Source organism: Rhinolophus sinicus, chromosome 10 (genome assembly GCF_057876585.1).
Source record: "Rhinolophus sinicus isolate RSI-liver-muscle chromosome 10, RSI-T2T, whole genome shotgun sequence".
Lineage (NCBI taxonomy): Eukaryota > Metazoa > Chordata > Mammalia > Chiroptera > Rhinolophidae > Rhinolophus > Rhinolophus sinicus.
In genome coordinates this window covers 17,704,726-17,722,827 of record NC_142510.1, presented here as the reverse complement: position 1 = coordinate 17,722,827, position 18,102 = coordinate 17,704,726, and the positions used below count along the sequence as shown (strand labels likewise).

General features: G+C 58.0%; 1 protein-coding gene across 3 annotated transcripts; it reads left to right on the top strand.

Moving 5' to 3' along the window:
- Window positions 1-3,212: 3,212 nt before the first annotated feature.
- On the top strand, window positions 3,213-17,649 carry TAOK2 (TAO kinase 2). Of its 3 annotated transcripts, none has more exons than XM_019754652.3 (18): window positions 3,213-3,346; window positions 3,516-3,587; window positions 3,681-3,782; window positions 4,303-4,348; window positions 4,480-4,576; window positions 4,726-4,839; window positions 4,946-5,037; window positions 6,986-7,079; window positions 7,181-7,262; window positions 8,055-8,222; window positions 8,358-8,618; window positions 8,722-8,880; window positions 10,314-10,679; window positions 10,760-10,963; window positions 11,179-11,418; window positions 14,532-14,744; window positions 16,168-16,350; window positions 16,435-17,649. In XM_019754652.3, exons 1-18 carry the CDS (start codon window positions 3,215-3,217, stop codon window positions 16,954-16,956), a joined length of 3,147 nt encoding a protein of 1,048 aa, XP_019610211.2. In that variant the 5' UTR covers window positions 3,213-3,214; the 3' UTR covers window positions 16,957-17,649. The 3 variants fall into 3 exon arrangements, with proteins under 3 accessions (XP_019610211.2, XP_019610212.2, XP_074178987.1); XM_019754653.3 differs by lacking the exon at window positions 16,435-17,649 and adding an exon at window positions 15,928-16,032 and having other exon boundaries at window positions 16,168-16,305; XM_074322886.2 differs by lacking the exons at window positions 14,532-14,744; window positions 16,168-16,350; window positions 16,435-17,649 and having other exon boundaries at window positions 11,179-13,335.
- Window positions 17,650-18,102: the final 453 nt, after the last annotated feature.

The following is an 18,102-nucleotide window of genomic DNA, read 5'->3' as shown; positions in this document are numbered from 1 at the left end:
CTCGAGGAGGAGGAGGAGGACTGGACCGCGAGGTCAGATCAGGTTGTCACCCCCTCCCCTCCAGGGGAGGCTTCCCGGGCCCACCTCTGAGGAAGGGCAAAAGCCGAGGAAGAGGTGGCAAGGGGAAAGGTCTCCTTGCCCCTCTCCCTGCGTGGCAGAGCCGCTGGAGGACCCCAGGAGGAGTCGGAAGCGCTGGGGCCACCATAGTGACTCCTACCAGGTGAGACACGGGGTGCAGGGGCGCGGGTCCCTGTGTCTAGCATTGAGAAGAAAGGGTGCTGGGCCTTGGGAGGCCCTCTCAGGATGGGGAAGCCCAGCTGGGCCAGTGGTCAGCCTTTGGCTAGCTCTGCCTGCTGCGGCCACCCTCTTCCCCTTTCTCTTCCCTTCATTAAGTCTGGTTGAGGAGGCACCTCAGGTGACAGGGTCTCTGATGTCACCGGGGGTCACGCCCTAGGTGCTTGAGCTAACCAAATGGTTTGCACCAGTCTGATCTCCGCTGCCCACTTTACCCTCAGAGCTACCTCTTCCCTATGATTATAACCCTTTTTCCTGATTGCTCTGGTGTGTTGATTCCCGTGCCTCTGATCCCCATGGTGGGTCAGTGTATCTGTTTTTTAGGCATGGTCTTGTTGGGTTTCCTGCCCTTTCAAGGAAATGTGTGTGTGCATTTGTGTTTGGGGGTGCCTGGCAATGTTTCCTCCCTGCTATATAAATACCTTCCAATCTCTTGCTGTGATGATATAAATAGTCTCATACGTTTGTCAATTGACCTATCATTTACAAAATGCTTTACATCCACTTCTCTCATGTGCCCCCCCCCCCGCCCAGTCATTCATCCTGTGGTGGGGGGGCTCTTTTATTGCTATCTTCCCATTTTACAGTTGAGAAGATTGAGGCCCAGGGAGGTTACCCAAGGTCACTCACTGACAGAATCAGGATTTGAGTTGGAGTGAGGTTTAAGAAGGGGTGGAGAAGAGCTTCCTTTTTAGGAGGGCTATGCTCGGGCTTTTCCTGATAGGAGGTTCTGGCTCCTGTCTTCTGCCTCGTGGATTTTTCTCTCTGTTGTGACCTTCATCTTTACCGTGATCCCAGCTTTTGGCCTGGGTTCCTGAGAGGGCTCTGTCTTCTGACAAATGATAGCCACAGTGGCTGGTGTCTCTTCACAGTTAAAGCCAAGCTGTTGGGGTAGGCTGATCCCCAAAGTAGTAAAGCGTTGTGGGGACCCTGGAGGCCAGGAAGGAGAAATCCCTATGCTGAGTGTCTACGTAGTGCTCCTAAGTGCGGGCTCCCCTTAAAAATCTCACAGCAGTCCAGTGCTGTTATCCGTTTCACTGAGGAGAAGACCAAGGAACTTGCTCAAAGCCCTGTTGCTGTGCGTTGCTGATGAAATGTGCTCTGGGCAGTGTAACAGGGACAGACACACTTGGATTTCCTCTCTGCAGGATGGAGATAACATTGTCCATTTTGGAAGGTGCTCATGGTTTAGTGCAGACCTTGGTGATCTCTCAAATGTTAGTTCTTATTTGAGGAAGAGGCCCCATGTGACGTTTGGCTGGTATCTTTCACATGTGGCCTGGGGTCCTGGGTTGACATTTGTGGCTGAGTGCTGGTACAGAGGTCTGGAACGTTCCTTTTGCAATTGTGGGCACCTGCCTTTCTGTGTGGGTGTGTGGTGGGGGTGAGGGGTGCTTGGCAGGGTTGCTGGCAGGGGAATGGAGAAAGGGGCCTGCTCTGAGCAGCCTGGGAGCTGTTGAGGGCAATCAATCTCCAAGGCTATTCTGAGTCCTCTGCGCCCTGGGGGCCCACTAGTGAGCCGGGCCTGCTCCTGGCCCTCCCGCTTTCAGTTGGGCTGAGGAGACAAAATTAACAACACAATCCGAAACAATGCACGACAGAATATAATTACATGCTAGATTGTTAGGCGCTTTTATGGAGCTAGAACTCTGCCCTGGGAGGCCAGTTCTGTTGAAGGTTCCTTTGTGCCTGAATTCCAACAAGTGCTTAGTCAGGAGCCTGGCCTGGAACCCCCTCAGGGTCTTGGCTCTGCTGTACTGCAGGGGCTTCTCTGGGGTTTTTGGCCCGGTGCTTGAAGAGCTCTCCCCTAGCCCCACAGTGGTCAGAGGAGCCTCCCTGCAGGAGGGGACTGAGCTGGTGGTGAATTGATGAGAGAGGAACGAGCACACAGGCCTGACTGGCGAGGAGAAGGTCCTGGTCTCTGACCTTGGAGAATTCCTCGTCCCTTTCTCTGCCCCAGTGATCTCGTCTGTGAAATGGTGATCGCGATGCTGCCCTGCTTGTTGCATCGGGCTGTTCTGAAAGCACAGGGGTTGAGGACCAGCTCTGGGCAAATCTCTTAACCTTTCTGAGCCCGTTTCCTCATCTGCAACATGGGGGTAATAGCAGTAACCTCCTGAGGTTCTGGTGAGGATCGAAAGAGAGAGAATGCATGGAAGGTGCTTGCTCTACAAGCCCAGCAGTGTGATCTGTCCACTGCAAACGTCCTGTCCCTGTGTGTGACGCGTATGCAGTTGGGACTGGACCAGCCAGGAGGCCCAGGTCACAGAGAGGCCCCCAGAGCCAGATGCCCTTCTATCCCTGGCCTTCCTGTCCTCGGTCTCCCCCCTGCCACCGTGTCCCCAGCCCTTTTGGAGAGCAAGTCTGCTGGCCCCTCTGGGCCAGTACCCACTTCTAACAATGGCCGGATTTCCACTGCCTCCGGCCTGGCCATTTCCTGCTCTCTTCCAGGGTGTGAGAGGTTGAGGGAGGAGGGGGCCTCCACGCCAAGGGGACAAGAAGATGCCTGGAAATGTTTGGGGTATGGGACGTGGGACAGGACACTTGGGGAACCTGGGTTGTGGCTGGGAGGCAGAATCTTTTCCTCTTGCGGGGAGATGCAAGGGGTGCAGGGAAGTGAGGGCTGCGGATGGAGGTGAGGGTGCTTAGCTCACAGGCTTCCCGGCACTTTTAGGGACTCTGGGGACTCGGCCCCCGTGCTCTGGTTGCCAGGGCAACTTCATTTTTTTTGGATCTTTGATGTTGTTCCTAATCCCCCCCTGCCCTTCCTCAGCTGTGCCTCCCCCTCACCAGGGAACGAGGGGAGAAGGCAAAAACTTGAGGGGCCTCTTCCTCTCTCTCGAGGGCCCCATCCTTGCTCTAAGGGTCCCATCTCCATTCTCCAGGTCAGGCCCCACTCTCAGGGCCCTCAGGGGCCACCATGCCAGCTGGGGGCCGGGCCGGGAGCCTGAAGGACCCTGATGTGGCTGAGCTCTTTTTCAAGGATGACCCCGAAAAGCTCTTCTCTGACCTCCGGGAAATTGGTCATGGCAGCTTTGGAGCCGTGTACTTTGTGAGTTGGGGCTTGGGAGGGTGGGGTAGGGTGGGGACTGCGTTCTTCCCCTCTTTGGGCCTCCAGACAGCCCTCTGCACTCTCCACGCACCAGCCCTTTCTGCCCCCTGTTGTGCCCGCTGCTTGGTTCTCATGGAGGGTCTCCCCCACCCCTGGTCTGGTCCTCTAGGCCCGGGATGTCCGGAATAGTGAGGTGGTGGCCATCAAGAAGATGTCCTACAGTGGAAAGCAGTCAAACGAGGTGGGTCAGGCTTGACAAGACCAGGTTGGGGGGCAGGAGACCCGTCTCAGGATGCAGGCTGAGTGAGCCTCTCCTCCCCCGGCTGCCCCCCAGAAGTGGCAGGACATCATCAAGGAGGTTCGGTTCCTACAGAAGCTTCGGCACCCCAATACTATCCAGTACCGGGGCTGTTACCTGAGGGAGCACACGGCCTGGGTGAGCGCCCCACCCCCACCCCCACTGCGGCCCGGCCGTTGCCCCTGCTCAGGCCCATCCATACCCTGGTCTGGTCTCCTGGGCGGGCCCTGGGGACAGCGTGGTGGGGGGATCTTGGGAAGGAGGAAGTCTCCCTGCTGCTTTAGTTCTCGGACAAAGCCATGAGCGGCAGTGTCCGTCCAGAGGAGCGAGACGCTGGTGTGAGGAGTGAGTGCCATAGACTCTTAGCAGTTGGAAAGGGGCACGTACACGGGCTGGAGGAGAGGGAGATTGAGCAGGGCTCTGAGGGGATTCCCATGGCAGTGGCGGCACTACTGTGGGCTCTTTCTAGGGGAAGCCGTGGCTCTAGGGCCTCTCCCGCCACCCCCTCGCTTTCTCAGCTGCCTTTCTGCCAGTCATTACCCTGGGGGCATGGGCTGAGTGGAGGCTAGAGCAGGAAGCCTCTGTTTCGGATCTTTGCCCAAGGGCCATGGCCGGGGTGGCCAGTTCTGCTGACCTCTGACCCTTGACCCTTCCTTAGCTGGTGATGGAATATTGCCTGGGCTCGGCTTCTGACCTTCTGGAAGGTAAGTAATCCTTTGTCCAACAATTGAGAGAAGGGAGAAAAGCAGAGAAGCTGTAGGGAAGGGGGAAGGGGAGCTTGTTCCAGTCCCAGCCTTGAGCTCCCTCAGTTTACTATGTTTCCCTCCCTCCCCAGTACACAAGAAGCCCCTCCAAGAGGTGGAGATCGCTGCCGTGACCCACGGGGCTCTTCAGGGCCTGGCTTACCTGCACTCCCACAATATGATCCACAGGTACAAGCTGCTGTGATGATGGTGGGCGGGGGGCTCTCTCCACCGCCCCTCATTCAGCTGGGCTACAACCTTCTTGTAAACGTGGTGCTGGAGCCCCCGCCCAGCCTTCCTGAGATGCGCGTCTCATCCCTGTGCTTTGCTTCTGGCAGGGATGTGAAGGCTGGAAACATCTTGCTGTCAGAGCCAGGCTTGGTGAAGCTGGGGGACTTCGGTTCCGCATCCATCATGGCACCTGCCAACTCCTTTGTGGGCACCCCATACTGGTGAGTGGGCATGGCGGTGAGTAGGGCGAGGCTGCAGCATGTTGGGAGGAGGAGTTGGTAGGGTCTGGGCAGGTGGGTAGCCTCTTTATCCCGACCGTTCTCCCAGGATGGCTCCGGAGGTGATCCTGGCAATGGATGAGGGGCAGTACGACGGCAAGGTGGATGTCTGGTCCCTGGGGATCACCTGCATCGAGCTGGGTGAGCGCTCCCTCCCTTCTCCCTCCTCCTCTTCTCGCCACTGTCCCCAGACCAGGCCGTCCTTCAAGGTCTCCGAGCTCTTACCCATTTTGACTCGACCCTTCGTCTCCAATACAGGCAGTTGTCAAACCCGCTCGTTCTTGGAGCTAAGACTTCATAGCACTCGTCTCTCCTGCCCAGCACTCTAGTTCTAAACCTTTTCTGAGTGCCGGTCGTGTGCCATGTGCTGTACTGGTAGTTTCTGGGGGTACAGCAGTGACAAAGGTGCCTGCCCTCGTGGAACTTAGATTCCACTTGGGCAAACAGGCCTGTTTTCTTCAATGTGATAAATACTGAATGAGGGAGTTAAAGGGATCGGACAGCCCTGACACAAGGGACTTGGCCTAGTTCAGAGACTGGGGAAGATGTCTCAACGGGAGCCCCAGACAAGGGAGAGGCAGCTGTTGGAAGGCTGTCAGCGGGGAAGAGCACACCAGACAGGGAAGAGCAGGCCGGGAAGCCAGGGCGAGCTTAAGCTGTTTGGAGTATGGCAGTAATGCGAGGGGCAGAGTGATAAGGCCAGGGGGTTAGGCTCCAGTGAGTTCACGAGGCCCCAAGCCTTCGAATGCCTCGTCTTTGCAGCCTGCACTACTGACCCCCCTGTTTAGTGAGAGATGTCCGCAAGGCCAGCACAGCTGTCCTGCAGGAGGTGCTGGAGTTCCTCTGACCAAAGGCAGTGGTCTTTCCTCCCGACTACTGTAGTCTGTCCTCGCACCGAGACCTACCCCAGCTCTGTGCTGTGGCTTCTGCCCCCCCCCCCCCCCCCCCCCCCCGCCGAGCCATCGTGGTTCCCCACTGCCCTTCGAGACAAGCCGTCTCCACCTTTCCTTACACCCGGAGGCTCTGCTTCCTATAGGCTGCCTGGCATCTTCGTGAGCTCCGCCCCGAGTGTGCCATGAACCTTCCCACTTTCTTGCCTTGGTTTGTATTGTGTCCTCTGCCAAGGGCAGAATGCCAGGCACGCCCCTTTGCTCCATCTCTGCGTGTCTGCCTTCACCATTTGGGGCGCAGCCAGACAGGTGACGCACATGTGTGAAGCAGGCCAGGTATGAGAAAAATCTAGATCTGTCCATTTGATTCCTCGTGTTTGGTAGACACCTGGAGAAAGGAAGTATTTTTCTACTATAAAAAAAAAAAAAAAATCTCTCAATCCTGGTAGTAAATGGCAACTGGTGCTCAGGATCAGAGATCAGTACAGAGAAGACTGGTCCATTGTTCCACAGGAATGGGGGCTCCGGCTTGCCAGAGCTTATTTTTTGAGACTGGAGGTTTCGATTATTATTCAATTGTCATGTTGGAATTTAATTATAAAATCACTGTTCAGGCCAAAACATAAATGACACAAAACATTTATCTGGGCCGCAGGGGGCTCCTGGCTTGCAGCTTCTAATCTGAGGCCTTGCTCCTCCCTAAGTCCCCTGCGAACGTACCAGCGTGAAGGCCACGCACACCCAGTGTCCCCGCCATTTACCTCTTGTGCCAGCTCACAGTTTGAACTTGTTATTACTTGATCAGTCTATTTAATCTTTCCTGTTGGACTAGAAGTTCCTTGAGGGCCCGGTCTGTCTCTTCTTTATCTTCCTCGTAACAGTTGGCAAGGTTTTTGTTCTCATTTGGCGCCTAATAAATATTGGGCTGATAACTGCTTCCTTCTACCTTCCTTGGTGTTTTTGCGTATATGTTATTTTCTTTGCTCCCTTTCTTTGCTCCCTGCGGTGCAGGGGGCAACAACTAAAATGCAATTCCTGTGCATTTCACAGAGGAATACGTCGAGGTTGTCCGTTGCTCAGGATCACGCAGCAAGGAAGCCCGGGAGCCGGAATGTGAACCCAGGTCTTCTGATTTCCATTCCGGTCTCCTCTTCGCACCTGCCACCTCTCACTTTCTTCCCTCTGACCTTTCTCTGCAGCGGAACGGAAACCACCGCTGTTCAACATGAATGCAATGAGTGCCTTATACCACATTGCACAGAATGAGTCCCCTGTGCTCCAGTCGGGACACTGGTAAGGACTGGGGCTCCTGGGTCCCAGGTTTTGGCCACAGGCTGAGGCTGAGGCTTCTGGGCTCAAGCCCTGCAAACCTTTCCTGACCCTGTGACTTCCAGGTCTGAGTACTTCCGGAATTTTGTTGACTCCTGTCTGCAGAAAATCCCTCAAGACAGACCAACCTCAGAGGTTCTTCTGAAGGTGAGGGCTCACTGGCCCAGCATTCTCCTAGGTAGCTTGTTAGAGCTGCAAGAAACCCCTCCATGAAATTAGCGATTCCCAGTTCTCCTTCACCAAGCACTTCATGTATGAATTCCCACCCCCATCCCAGTGCCCCGGGCACTCTGAGTTTTGCAAGATTCTGTCTTACCAGCCTGCCTTTATTTATTAAGTGATAAATTGTTTTCCCATCTTTTATTAATCAAAGATGTGTAATATTGCCAGCCAGAGCTTCTGGTCAGCGTGCGATAACCAGGGTTACCGCACTGATCTGGTGTAATTCAAGCCAAAAGCCTGTGTAGCCTTGTCATGGGTAAACATATGATTTCCCTTAGGTGTTTTTTTGAGTTATCAAAAGTAGAAGGGCCCCCAATCCCTTCACAGATCCTTGGGGGGCCAACAGAGGCCTAGTTGGGGCCTGACGTAGATTGTCTAGTTGGACCTGCTTGTTTTATCATTGTGGGATCCCCTGTGAGTTGCAGAGAGCCCTGGGGACACGTCCAGGGGCACATAACACTTTGATGGAGAACCTGAACTAGAATCCAGACCCCCTGACTGCTCTTGCCTGTCAGCCATGCCTGCGGGAACAAGAGCCTGCGCAGTAGAGATGGGAGGTGAAAATGAATGTGGGAGGAGGGGTCGGGACAAGGCCAGCATCAGCCTGTGCTGGGCACGGCCCCGCGGGAGAGCCTCAGGCCAGAGAGAATTCCAGGACCCAGAGGGCACCGAGGGGCAGGGGCGCTTGGTGGGGGCCTCAGCATTCTCGTCCCCCAGCACCGCTTTGTGCTCCGGGAGCGGCCACCCACCGTCATCATGGACCTGATTCAGAGGACCAAGGACGCCGTGCGGGAGCTGGACAACCTGCAGTACCGCAAGATGAAGAAGATCCTGTTCCAGGAGGCGCCCAACGGCCCTGGCGCTGAGGCCCCAGACGAGGAGGAGGTGACTGACCGCTGGCTCTGCCACCCTCCTTACTACAGGCCATGCCTGCCTCCGGGCTGTGCTCGGGCCTCCCCAGCCCTCCTCACACCCCCTGCCCTTCCCTTTCCCTGCCCAACGCCTGTGCCCTGTCCACAGGAGGCAGAGCCCTACATGCACCGGACTGGCACACTGACCAGTCTGGAGAGCAGCCACTCCGTGCCCAGCATGTCCATCAGCGCCTCCAGCCAAAGCAGCTCAGTCAACAGCCTGGCAGACGCCTCAGACAATGAGGAGGAGGAGGAGGAAGAAGAGGAGGAGGAAGAGGAGGAGGAAGGCCCCGAAGCCCGGGAGATGGCCATGATGCAGGAGGGGGAGCACACGGTCACCTCACACAGCTCCATCATCCACCGGCTGCCGGTACGCAGCGCGCCCTGGGGAGGCAGCTGATGGGTCTCCGGGGGACTCCCTTGGGGCCCAGTGGCCTGAGCCTGGGGCATCCTTTCCACCGTCCCTGCTCTAGGGCTCAGATAACCTGTATGATGACCCCTACCAGCCAGAGCTGACCACGGGCCCCCTCCAGCTGCCCGCAGCCCCCGCCCCCACCCCCGCCTCTTCCACCCGTCGCCGGGCCTACTGCCGCAACCGGGACCACTTTGCCACCATCCGCACCGCCTCCCTGGTAAGTGCCACCGGCGCCCTGGGCCTGGAGCCTCAAGCTCTCTTCCTATGTCCCGAGTGATTTTCTCCTCGGTCCCACCCTCAATGCCTGTCACTGTCTCTCCTTCTCCTCACCTCCACCCTCCCTCCTCCCTTCTCCCAACAGTCTGTTATGGTCACACTGCCCAAAACGGTTGTTCCTCGCTTTACGGACTCACTCCACTTTCGGGGCTGGGCTTACATAGCACCTGCTGGGCGCCTTCCCAGGCTCCTGGCCGGCCAGGTGCTTCCCACCTGTGTGGTGTGGCGCTCCTGAGCAGCATATGACAGGTGCGCCAGGTCCTGTGCTCCTGGAGGGCAGGCGTGGTGTTCAGGTGCCCCCCCCCCATGCTCCTGACGGGCTTGCAGACCCCGCCACACCTGCACTTAATTCTTCCCGCCCCTGAGGGGACGACCCCCTCTGAGGTGTGCAGCTGTGACTCGTGCAGCTGTCTGCCCAGGCACCTTAGGTGGTTCTCAGATGCTGTAGCAGGATCTTGGCCCTTTTTTTAAAGTGAAGTCATAGCAGTGTTTTTCTCAGTTGACAGGAAAAAGTGGGTAGACTTGCCATGAAACATAGTTTTTCACGCACACCTGTAATAAACCTTTAGATTGCATTCCTGCCAGGCTGTCAGCACCGACAGTCCCCTTAGCGGCTACTGGTTGGTCACGTATGTCCTTGTGGTCTCTGCTTGAGCTGCTTGTTCTGCTCAAACAGCTTTTCAGACCCTGTGATGCTTGTTGCTTTGTAATTCTGTGCTAGGAGGTTTGTGACTTCCCGGGGACTGGCCCCTGGACTAATTTGTTGTCCACTGACCTAGCCCCTTGACAGTGGGACCTGAGCTCATCCTCAGACGAAGCTATCCAGGCCCAGTGTTCTTGTCATTCTAGCATCTCATGGCCCCGATCCCGCTCCATGCGCAGGCTGTAAGGGGTCCACACTTACAGGGTTAGAGTGTTCTAGACACTATTACATGTGTATGTGTCAGACTTAATCTCCACAGTCCCCTATGAGGTGGGATTATTGCCCCATTTAACAGATGAGGGAACTGAGGCATAGCGACCTTAACTTGCTTACAGTCACTTGCAGGTCAGTAAGTGGGAGAGTTGGGGTCCGGCCCAGGTCTGTCTGGTTCCTTTCCTCCTTGGAACTAATCTGAACTGTCCCTACTTGTATGCCAGGGCCTGTGCTCAGCGCCTTTTATATCTCACTCAGGCACATCAGCCTGTGAAGTAGATTATGTCCCCACTATCCCATTGAGGTGGGTGGCCCCGAGAGGTTACATGTGAGGAAGGAACCAAATGAGGATTGAACCCCCGAGTCTCAAGCCCGTACTCTCTGTCCACGGAGCATGGAGACCGTGTGTTACCAAAGCGGGGCCCTGGCTGAGCCCTGGTCGCCCTCTGTCCGCCCAGGTCAGCCGCCAAATCCAGGAGCACGCACAGGACTCAGCGCTGCGGGAGCAGCTCAGCGGCTATAAGCGGATGCGGCGGCAGCACCAGAAGCAGCTGCTGGCCCTGGAGTCTCGGCTGCGGGGGGAGCGAGAGGAGCACAGTGCACGGCTGCAGCGGGAGTTGGAGGCACAGCGGGCTGGCTTTGGCGCCGAGGCGGAGAAGCTGGCACGGCGGCACCAGGCCATCGGTGAGAAGGAGGCACGTGCTGCCCAGGCCGAGGAGCGTAAGTTCCAGCAGCACATTCTCGGGCAGCAGAAAAAGGAGCTGGCTGCCCTGCTGGAGGCACAGAAGCGAACCTACAAACTGCGGAAGGAGCAGCTGAAGGAGGTAGGCAGGCGGCACAGTGGGTGGAGCCCTGTGGTGGGCAGGCGGGCCCTGACGGCCTGCTGTCCCCCGCGCTCGCCCAGGAGCTCCAGGAGAACCCCAGCACGCCCAAGCGGGAGAAGGCCGAGTGGCTGCTGCGGCAGAAGGAGCAGCTGCAGCAGTGCCAGGCGGAGGAGGAGGCGGGGCTGCTGCGGCGCCAGCGTCAGTACTTCGAGCTGCAGTGTCGCCAGTACAAGCGCAAGATGCTGCTGGCTCGGCACAGCCTGGACCAGGACCTGCTGCGAGAGGTCGGCCTCCCCCAGACACCTACCCGCTCCCCACCCCACCCTCCTTCCTGTTGGGGCTCAGCGTCCTGGACACTGCTCTAGCGTCTCGTGCCCTTCAGACCCTGCTCGCGTTCCCTCCGTCCGCCAGGAGCTTGGCTTCTCCTGCCGAGGGGTCGTGGGGCACTCACTTGCCGACACCAGGGCCCCTGACGCTGGGCCTTCCCTCCTCTGCTCAGGACTTGAACAAGAAGCAGACACAGAAGGACTTGGAGTGTGCGCTGCTGCTGCGGCAGCACGAGGCCACGCGGGAGCTGGAGCTGCGGCAGCTGCAGGCCGTGCAGCGCACGCGGGCGGAGCTCACCCGCCTGCAGCACCAGACGGAGCTGGGCAACCAGCTGGAGTACAACAAGCGGCGGGAGCAGGAGCTGCGGCAGAAGCACGCGGCCCAGGTTCGCCAGCAGCCCAAGAGCCTCAAAGTACGTGCAGGCCAGCGTCCCCCCAGCCTCTCGCTCCCTGATCCTGGGGCTCTGGGAGCACCCAGCGCAGGCACCCCTAGAGAGGAGCAGCCCTGCCCATCGGGCCAGGAGGCAGCCCTGGACCCAAGAATTCTGGGAGAGGAGGAGGAAGCAGTTCCAGAGAGGAGGATTCTGGGACAGGAGGGGGCCACCTTGGAAGCCGAAGAGCAGAGAATGCTGGGGGGAGAAGCAGGAGCCCCTAGTCCCAGCCCACAAAGTCATAGGCATTGGGTTGATGAGGAAATCTGGGGTCTTCATGACGAGGACATGGAGGAGTTTAGAGTCCCATCGCTGGCACCTCAGGAGAGGAGCATTGTGGGCCAGGAGGGGATTGGGGCATGGAGATTGTGGGGGAAGGAGGAGGGATGCCTCCTGGGGGAGGAGTTCGAGTTTGGCTGGGTCCAGGGCCCACCACTGACACCAGTCCCTGAGGAGGAGGAGGAGGAAGATGAGGGCTCTCCAATTAGGACCCCACGGGATCCTGGCGATGGCTGTCCCTCACCAGATATCCCCCCTGAACCCCCTCCCACACATCCGAGGCCTGGCCCTGCTAGCCAGTTTTCTGGACTCCTGTCCCATGGCCTCCTGGCCGGCCTCTCCTTTGCAGTGGGGTCGTCCTCTGGCCTCCTGCCCCTGCTACTTCTGCTACTGCTCCCCCTGCTGGCGGCCCAGGGTGGGGGTGGCCTGCAGGCCTCGCTGCTGGCCCTGGAGGTGGGGCTGGTGGGCCTGGGGGCCTCCTACCTACTTCTTTGTACAGCTCTGCACCTGCCCCCCAGTCTGTTCCTGCTCTTGGCCCAGGGCACTGCCCTGGGGGCTGTCCTGGGTCTGAGCTGGCGCCGAGGCCTTCTGGGTGTCCCTCTGGGCCTTGGGGCCGCCTGGCTTCTCGCCTGGCCAGGCCTGGTTCTCCCTCTGGCAGCTGTGGCCGCCGGGGGCAAGTGGGTGCGGCAGCAGGGCCCTCGGATGCGCCGGGGCATCTCGCGACTCTGGTTGCGGGCTCTGCTGCGTCTATCGCCCCTGGCCTTTCGGGCCCTGCAGGGCTGTGGGGCAGTGGGGGACCGGGGTCTGTTTGCGCTCTACCCCAAGACCAACAAGGATGGCTTCCGCAGCCGCCTGCCTGTCCCTGGGCCTCGGCGGGGTAATTCCCGCGCTGCCCGACACCCGCTAGCCCTGTTGGCAAGGTTCTGGGCCCTGTGCAAGGGCTGGAACTGGCGCCTGGCACGGGCCAGCCAGGGCTTGGCCTCCCACCTGCCTCCCTGGGCCATCCACACGCTGGCCAGCTGGGGCCTACTTCGCGGGGAACGGCCCAGCCGTATCCCCAGGCTGCTACCACGCAGCCAGCGCCGGGCAGGGTCCCTTGCCTCCCGCCAGCCACCACCAGGGACTCTAGCCGGGCGGAGAGCCCGAACCCGCCAGTCGCGGGCCCTGCCTCCCTGGAGGTGAGCGACTCGCTCTTCCCAGCCCAAACCGAAAGCATCGAGCACTTTATCTCCCACCACTCAGTGACATGGTCCAGACCCGGGCCTCTCCTCCCTCTCACCCTTCCTTCCTCAGTATGCTTCCCACCGCCCCCCACCCCAGCCCTGGGCACCTCTAGACAGGCAGCTTCCTCCACTGTGGCGTCCGGAGGTTGCACTTCGTGTGCTCCTGACGCCCCTCCCTCCCCCTAAGTTATTGCTGTTCTCCCGCTGTGTGTGTGCTCATCCTCACCCTCATTGACTCGGGCCTGGGGCCAGGGGCCGTGGGAGGGGGTGGGGGGGACAGTCATGTTTTTTTTTCTCTCTTTGATTTTGTTTTTCTGTCTCCCTTCCAACCTGTCCCCTTTCCCCCACCAAAAAAAGAAAAAGACAAACACAAATAAAATATCTGAGCGGAACTGTACCTTTGGCCCAGGCTGCCTCTGTCTGCTTTGTCCTGCCGCCTAGCCTCCCCGGTATGCCCCCAGCCTGGACGCTTGGTCCCCAGTTCCATGACCTCTTCACCCACCTCCGTTATCTCAACCCCTTTCACTCAGCCTCATCCTCTCTGCCTTCATAGCTCCGTTGCCTCATGACCACCACCAGCTCAGGGGACCCCGTTGAACTTCCACAGCACTTGTTGGTCCCGCTAGTTGCCCTGTGTGTGGATTCCTTCCAGAGAGTCCTTGGGTTCTGGGTCCTTTTGTTCTGATCCCCTGCTTTGTCTCCCAACTTCTTCCGTGTGGTTCACTTCTTCCTGGGAGCGGAATTTCTCTCCTGACATCAGGCATTACCTTAGAGGACTGGGGGATGGGACTAGAAACCCTCCACAGTAGGGGGTGGTGAGTTTGGGGACCAGGCAGAGAATGTGGGGGCCATGGAAATGGGATTGGTCGTGGGCTTGGCGTGGGAGCTGAGTGCATAAGGGGAAGGCTGGAATGTGGAGACCTAATCAGGATGGCAGCTGCTGGCCCACTGAACTTGTCAGGCCCTTTCTGGCCACCTCCTTTGTCCCTTTCCCTTCTGTGGCCCGAGACGGGGCCACCCCTTCTTATCCATTTCTCAGCTCAGTGCTTATCCTCCTTCCCTCCCTCCCACCCTGAGGTGCGGAACCTGGGCCTTCCTGTCCAGCTGTGGTGTTCTCTTCTGTGGGTGTGTTGTCTGACTTGATTTTCTCACTCACTCTTGTGCACGTCCTTTGTCTGCTCACAGGCTTCTTTCTCTAGTCATACTTCTCCCTCTTTGCATGGTCAGACTTCTCGTGTGCACTCCGTGCTCTATAAAGAGTCTCAGCTTCCTGTCCGTGAACTCCTGCTGTTCTCTTGTGAGTTTTCCACCCGACTCTGAATGTGCTCTTGGAACCTATCTTGTTTTTCTTGCATCTCTTGCCCATCAAGAATCTTCCTGACGTCTCTCAACACAGTCCCATCTCTCCGTGTCTGTCTGTATACAGCTCCCCCCGCCCCCTCTGTCTAACATGTTTTCTGTTTCTCTCCCTCTCCCTGTCTCTGCTCTGTCTCCTCCTCCTCCTCTCTCTCTTCTCCCCCTCCGCCCTGGTCGTTCCTCCTCCTCCTCCTCCCCCCCCCACCCCCATCTCCCCTCGGTCCATCCACTGCACAGTCTAAGGAGCTGCAGATCAAGAAGCAGTTCCAGGAGACGTGTAAGATCCAGACCCGGCAGTACAAGGCTCTGCGGGCTCACCTCCTGGAGACCACGCCCAAAGCCCAGCACAAGAGCCTCCTCAAGCGGCTCAAGGAAGAGCAGACCCGCAAGCTGGCCATCCTAGCCGAGCAGTACGACCAGTCCATCTCGGAGATGCTCAGCTCACAGGCGGTGAGGCCTGGGGGGTCCAGGGAGGGAGCGAGGAGGAGGCCGCCTCTGCACTTCTGTCCTAGTTCCCGGCAGTGGGAGGGGGGGTGGCGGGGGGGGGGTGTGGACAGAGACAGGGCTTTTTGTTGCTGGGAAACTCAGAGACCCCCACTATTAGTGTTCTCCACAATGCTTTTATTCTGTTTCTTAAGTGTTTTCTTAAGGTCTTGACAAAGCCAGCCTGCCTACTCTACCGAGAACCACCAAGGCAATAGTGGCTACAATTTTTTTCTTTTTTTTCCCCCTCTTCTTCCGCCTCGCCCCCACTCTCTGGTTCAAGCCATTGTTTCTCAGTCTAGTTGTGTAGGACGCAGCTCCCTGGCGGGTGCTGGTGTTACGAGCCTTGCGCTCCCCCCAGCTGAGGCAGTCAGTCACTGGTTGTCGGTCGGCCATTCACAGCAGCTCAGGGCAGCTCTGGCTGGGCCGGCTGCCGGCCACTCACCGGCCACTCACTCCTGCCACCGGCCGCTCCTGGCAGCGCACAGTAGCCTATGGCAACATACAGCAGTCCACACCCACCTCCGGCTGCTCAGAGCGGCCCAGCTCCAGGGAGAGGGAGAGCTGTTGTTCACAATCTTAGCTGTAGAGGGCGCAGCTCACTGGCCCCTGTGGGAATCGAGCCGCGACCTTGACTTTAGGAGCACTGCACTCCAACCACCTGAGCCACGGGCCCGCCCATAATTTTTTTCTTGAGCTTGAGTTAATGTAATGTGTGAACAGGGAGCAAATCAAAATGCTTGTAGCCCTCAAGCCGATTTACTCAGACTTCTGGAGGATTTTGAAAGTTGCTGTTGTAAAAATGATCACGTATAATACTGGAATGGGCCACTTAAAATACACACATGGTGTGAAAAGTACAAGTACCCTGTTCGCTGTCATTTTCTCACCCAGTCCCACCTCTCAGAGGTAACTGTTGTTAATTCATTGTACTAGACTTTTTTCTTTACACATTTGAAAAGTTATATAAAATTTTTTAAGTAAAAAATGGTATCATACTTTACGTACTGTTCTCTTTTTTTTCCACCTAGTATTTCTTGGACGTCTTTCCATGTCAGTACACTATCTTATTTTTTTTAACAGTGTAGAATTTTCCATGGTATGGATGCACCATGTATATTTAACCCATCCCTTATTGGTGGACATTTAGGTTTCCAGCATTTTGCTGTTACAACGCTTCAGTGAGCACCTTCGAGCACATGTGCTAGTATACCTGGGGCATAAATTCCTGGAAGTGTAATTGCTGTGTCACAGGGTATGACGACCTTTCATTTTCATAGATGTTGAGACTGGCTGCTGCTTGAAACCTTAGGGCCCAGGCCTACCTGGGGCAGGGGAGGATTGTAGGGGCGGGGGAGAGGCCCCTGAAACGCGTCCCTCCTCTTCCCAGCTGCGGCTTGATGAGACCCAAGAGGCAGAGTTCCAGGCGCTTCGGCAGCAGCTTCAGCAGGAGCTGGAGCTGCTCAATGCCTACCAGAGCAAGATCAAGATCCGCACGGAGAGTCAGCACGAGCGGGAGCTGCGGGAGCTGGAGCAGAGGGTGGCTCTGCGGCGGGCGCTGCTGGAGCAGCGGGTAAGGGGCTCTGCCTCCAGGACGGGCTGGGGAGGGCGGGGCCCCCGCCCGCACCGGACTCTGCTCTCTCTTCCGGGCGCCCAGGTAGAAGAGGAACTGCTGGCCCTGCAGACGGGGCGCTCTGAGCGGATCCGGAGTTTGCTCGAGCGGCAGGCCCGTGAGATCGAGGCTTTCGATGCCGAGAGCATGAGGCTGGGCTTCTCCAGCATGGCTCTGGGGGGCATCCCAGCCGAGGCTGCCGCCCAGGGCTATCCTGCCCCGCCCCCTGCCCCTGCCTGGCCCTCTCGTCCTGTTCCCCGGTCTGGGGCACACTGGAGCCACGGCCCTCCTCCACCAGGCATGCCCCCCCCAGCCTGGCGTCAGCCCGCTCTGCTGGCTCCCCCAGGTCCCCCAAACTGGTTGGGGCCCCCAGCACAGAGTGGGACGCCCCGTGGTGGAGCCCTGCTGCTGCTGAGAAACAGCCCCCAGCCCCTGCGGCGGGCAGCCTCGGGGGGCAGTGGCAGCGACGCCGTGGGCCCCCCCGCTGCCGCTGTGCCCGGGCCTCTGAGCCGCAGCACCAGTGTCGCTTCCCATATCCTCAATGGCTCCTCCCACTTCTACTCCTGAGGTGCCAGGGGGACCAGCAGATGAACGGGGCAGGGGTGGGTGGAGCCTGATCCGAGGGCTGTAAGCTTTAGGCCCACCCATGGGGGGTGGGGGGCCAGGAGGTTGGTTCCAGCTCCCCACAAACGTCCTCATCTCATGAGCTTCTTGGGCTGGCCAGTGGCCCGGGGTCAGCTTGGGCGTAGGTGCCTCAAGGCTGACCAGGAGCCCCGGCCCGCCCACCATGGTGCCAGGGTCTCTCTCCACCACAGCCTGGGAAAGGAGGGAGACAGCGTGCGTGTCAAATATTCATCTAGTCCCCTGGGGTAGGGAAGGGTGGGTCTAGATACATTATATTCAGAGAACTATACTACCCTCTGCAATGGGGCCGCGGACCCCTGGACTGGGGTCACCAGGCCCCCCGGACCTGGGGTGGGGAGAACAGGAGGAAAGGCCTGCCTAGGAGAGGGAGCAGGAGGGGGTCTTGGGGTCGGGATGCCTGGGCCCCTTCATTCCCTTCGCCGTCTGACGTCCTGTGCCGTCTCGTCTTTTTTTTTTTATTATTATTTTTTTTTATGGAGATCAGAGCTGGGGCAGGGGAACAAGGAGAGGGGCTGCTCCCAGGTCTGGGGGCAGTCATGGGAGTCCCTCCCAGCTCTGGGGCTAGCACAGAGCCCCATGGCAAGCTTTTAATAAACTGTTGGTTATTCTAACAGACCCAGGACTCACCCTTTCTGCCTGAGGTGTATATGAAGGGCTGTTACGTGGCTGGTGATACTGTTAGCATGTATTGAAGAAGAGAATTTACTGGGCTGTGTAACTGAAAATTGCAGTGATTTTAGTGGCTTCAGGCATGACTGGATCCAGAGCGTCAAAGGAGGTGATCAGTCTTTTGACCTCTGCTTCCCTTTGCTTTGGCTTCAAAGATTTTCAGAAAGTTTACTTCATGCCCAGGCCCCTGGCATCTCCAAGCTTACATCCTGCCACAACCTCAACAGCAAGAATCACCAAGACCTGAAGACACTCCACTGGCCCCACCTGTAGCCAGAGGCCTGGGGTGGTGCTGATTGGCCAGGTGTAGGTCCTAGACCCACACCTTAAGGCCGAGGCAGTGGCCCATGGATGAAGTGGCTTTTCTGTAAAAAACGGGAAGGAAGACAAACACCAGCT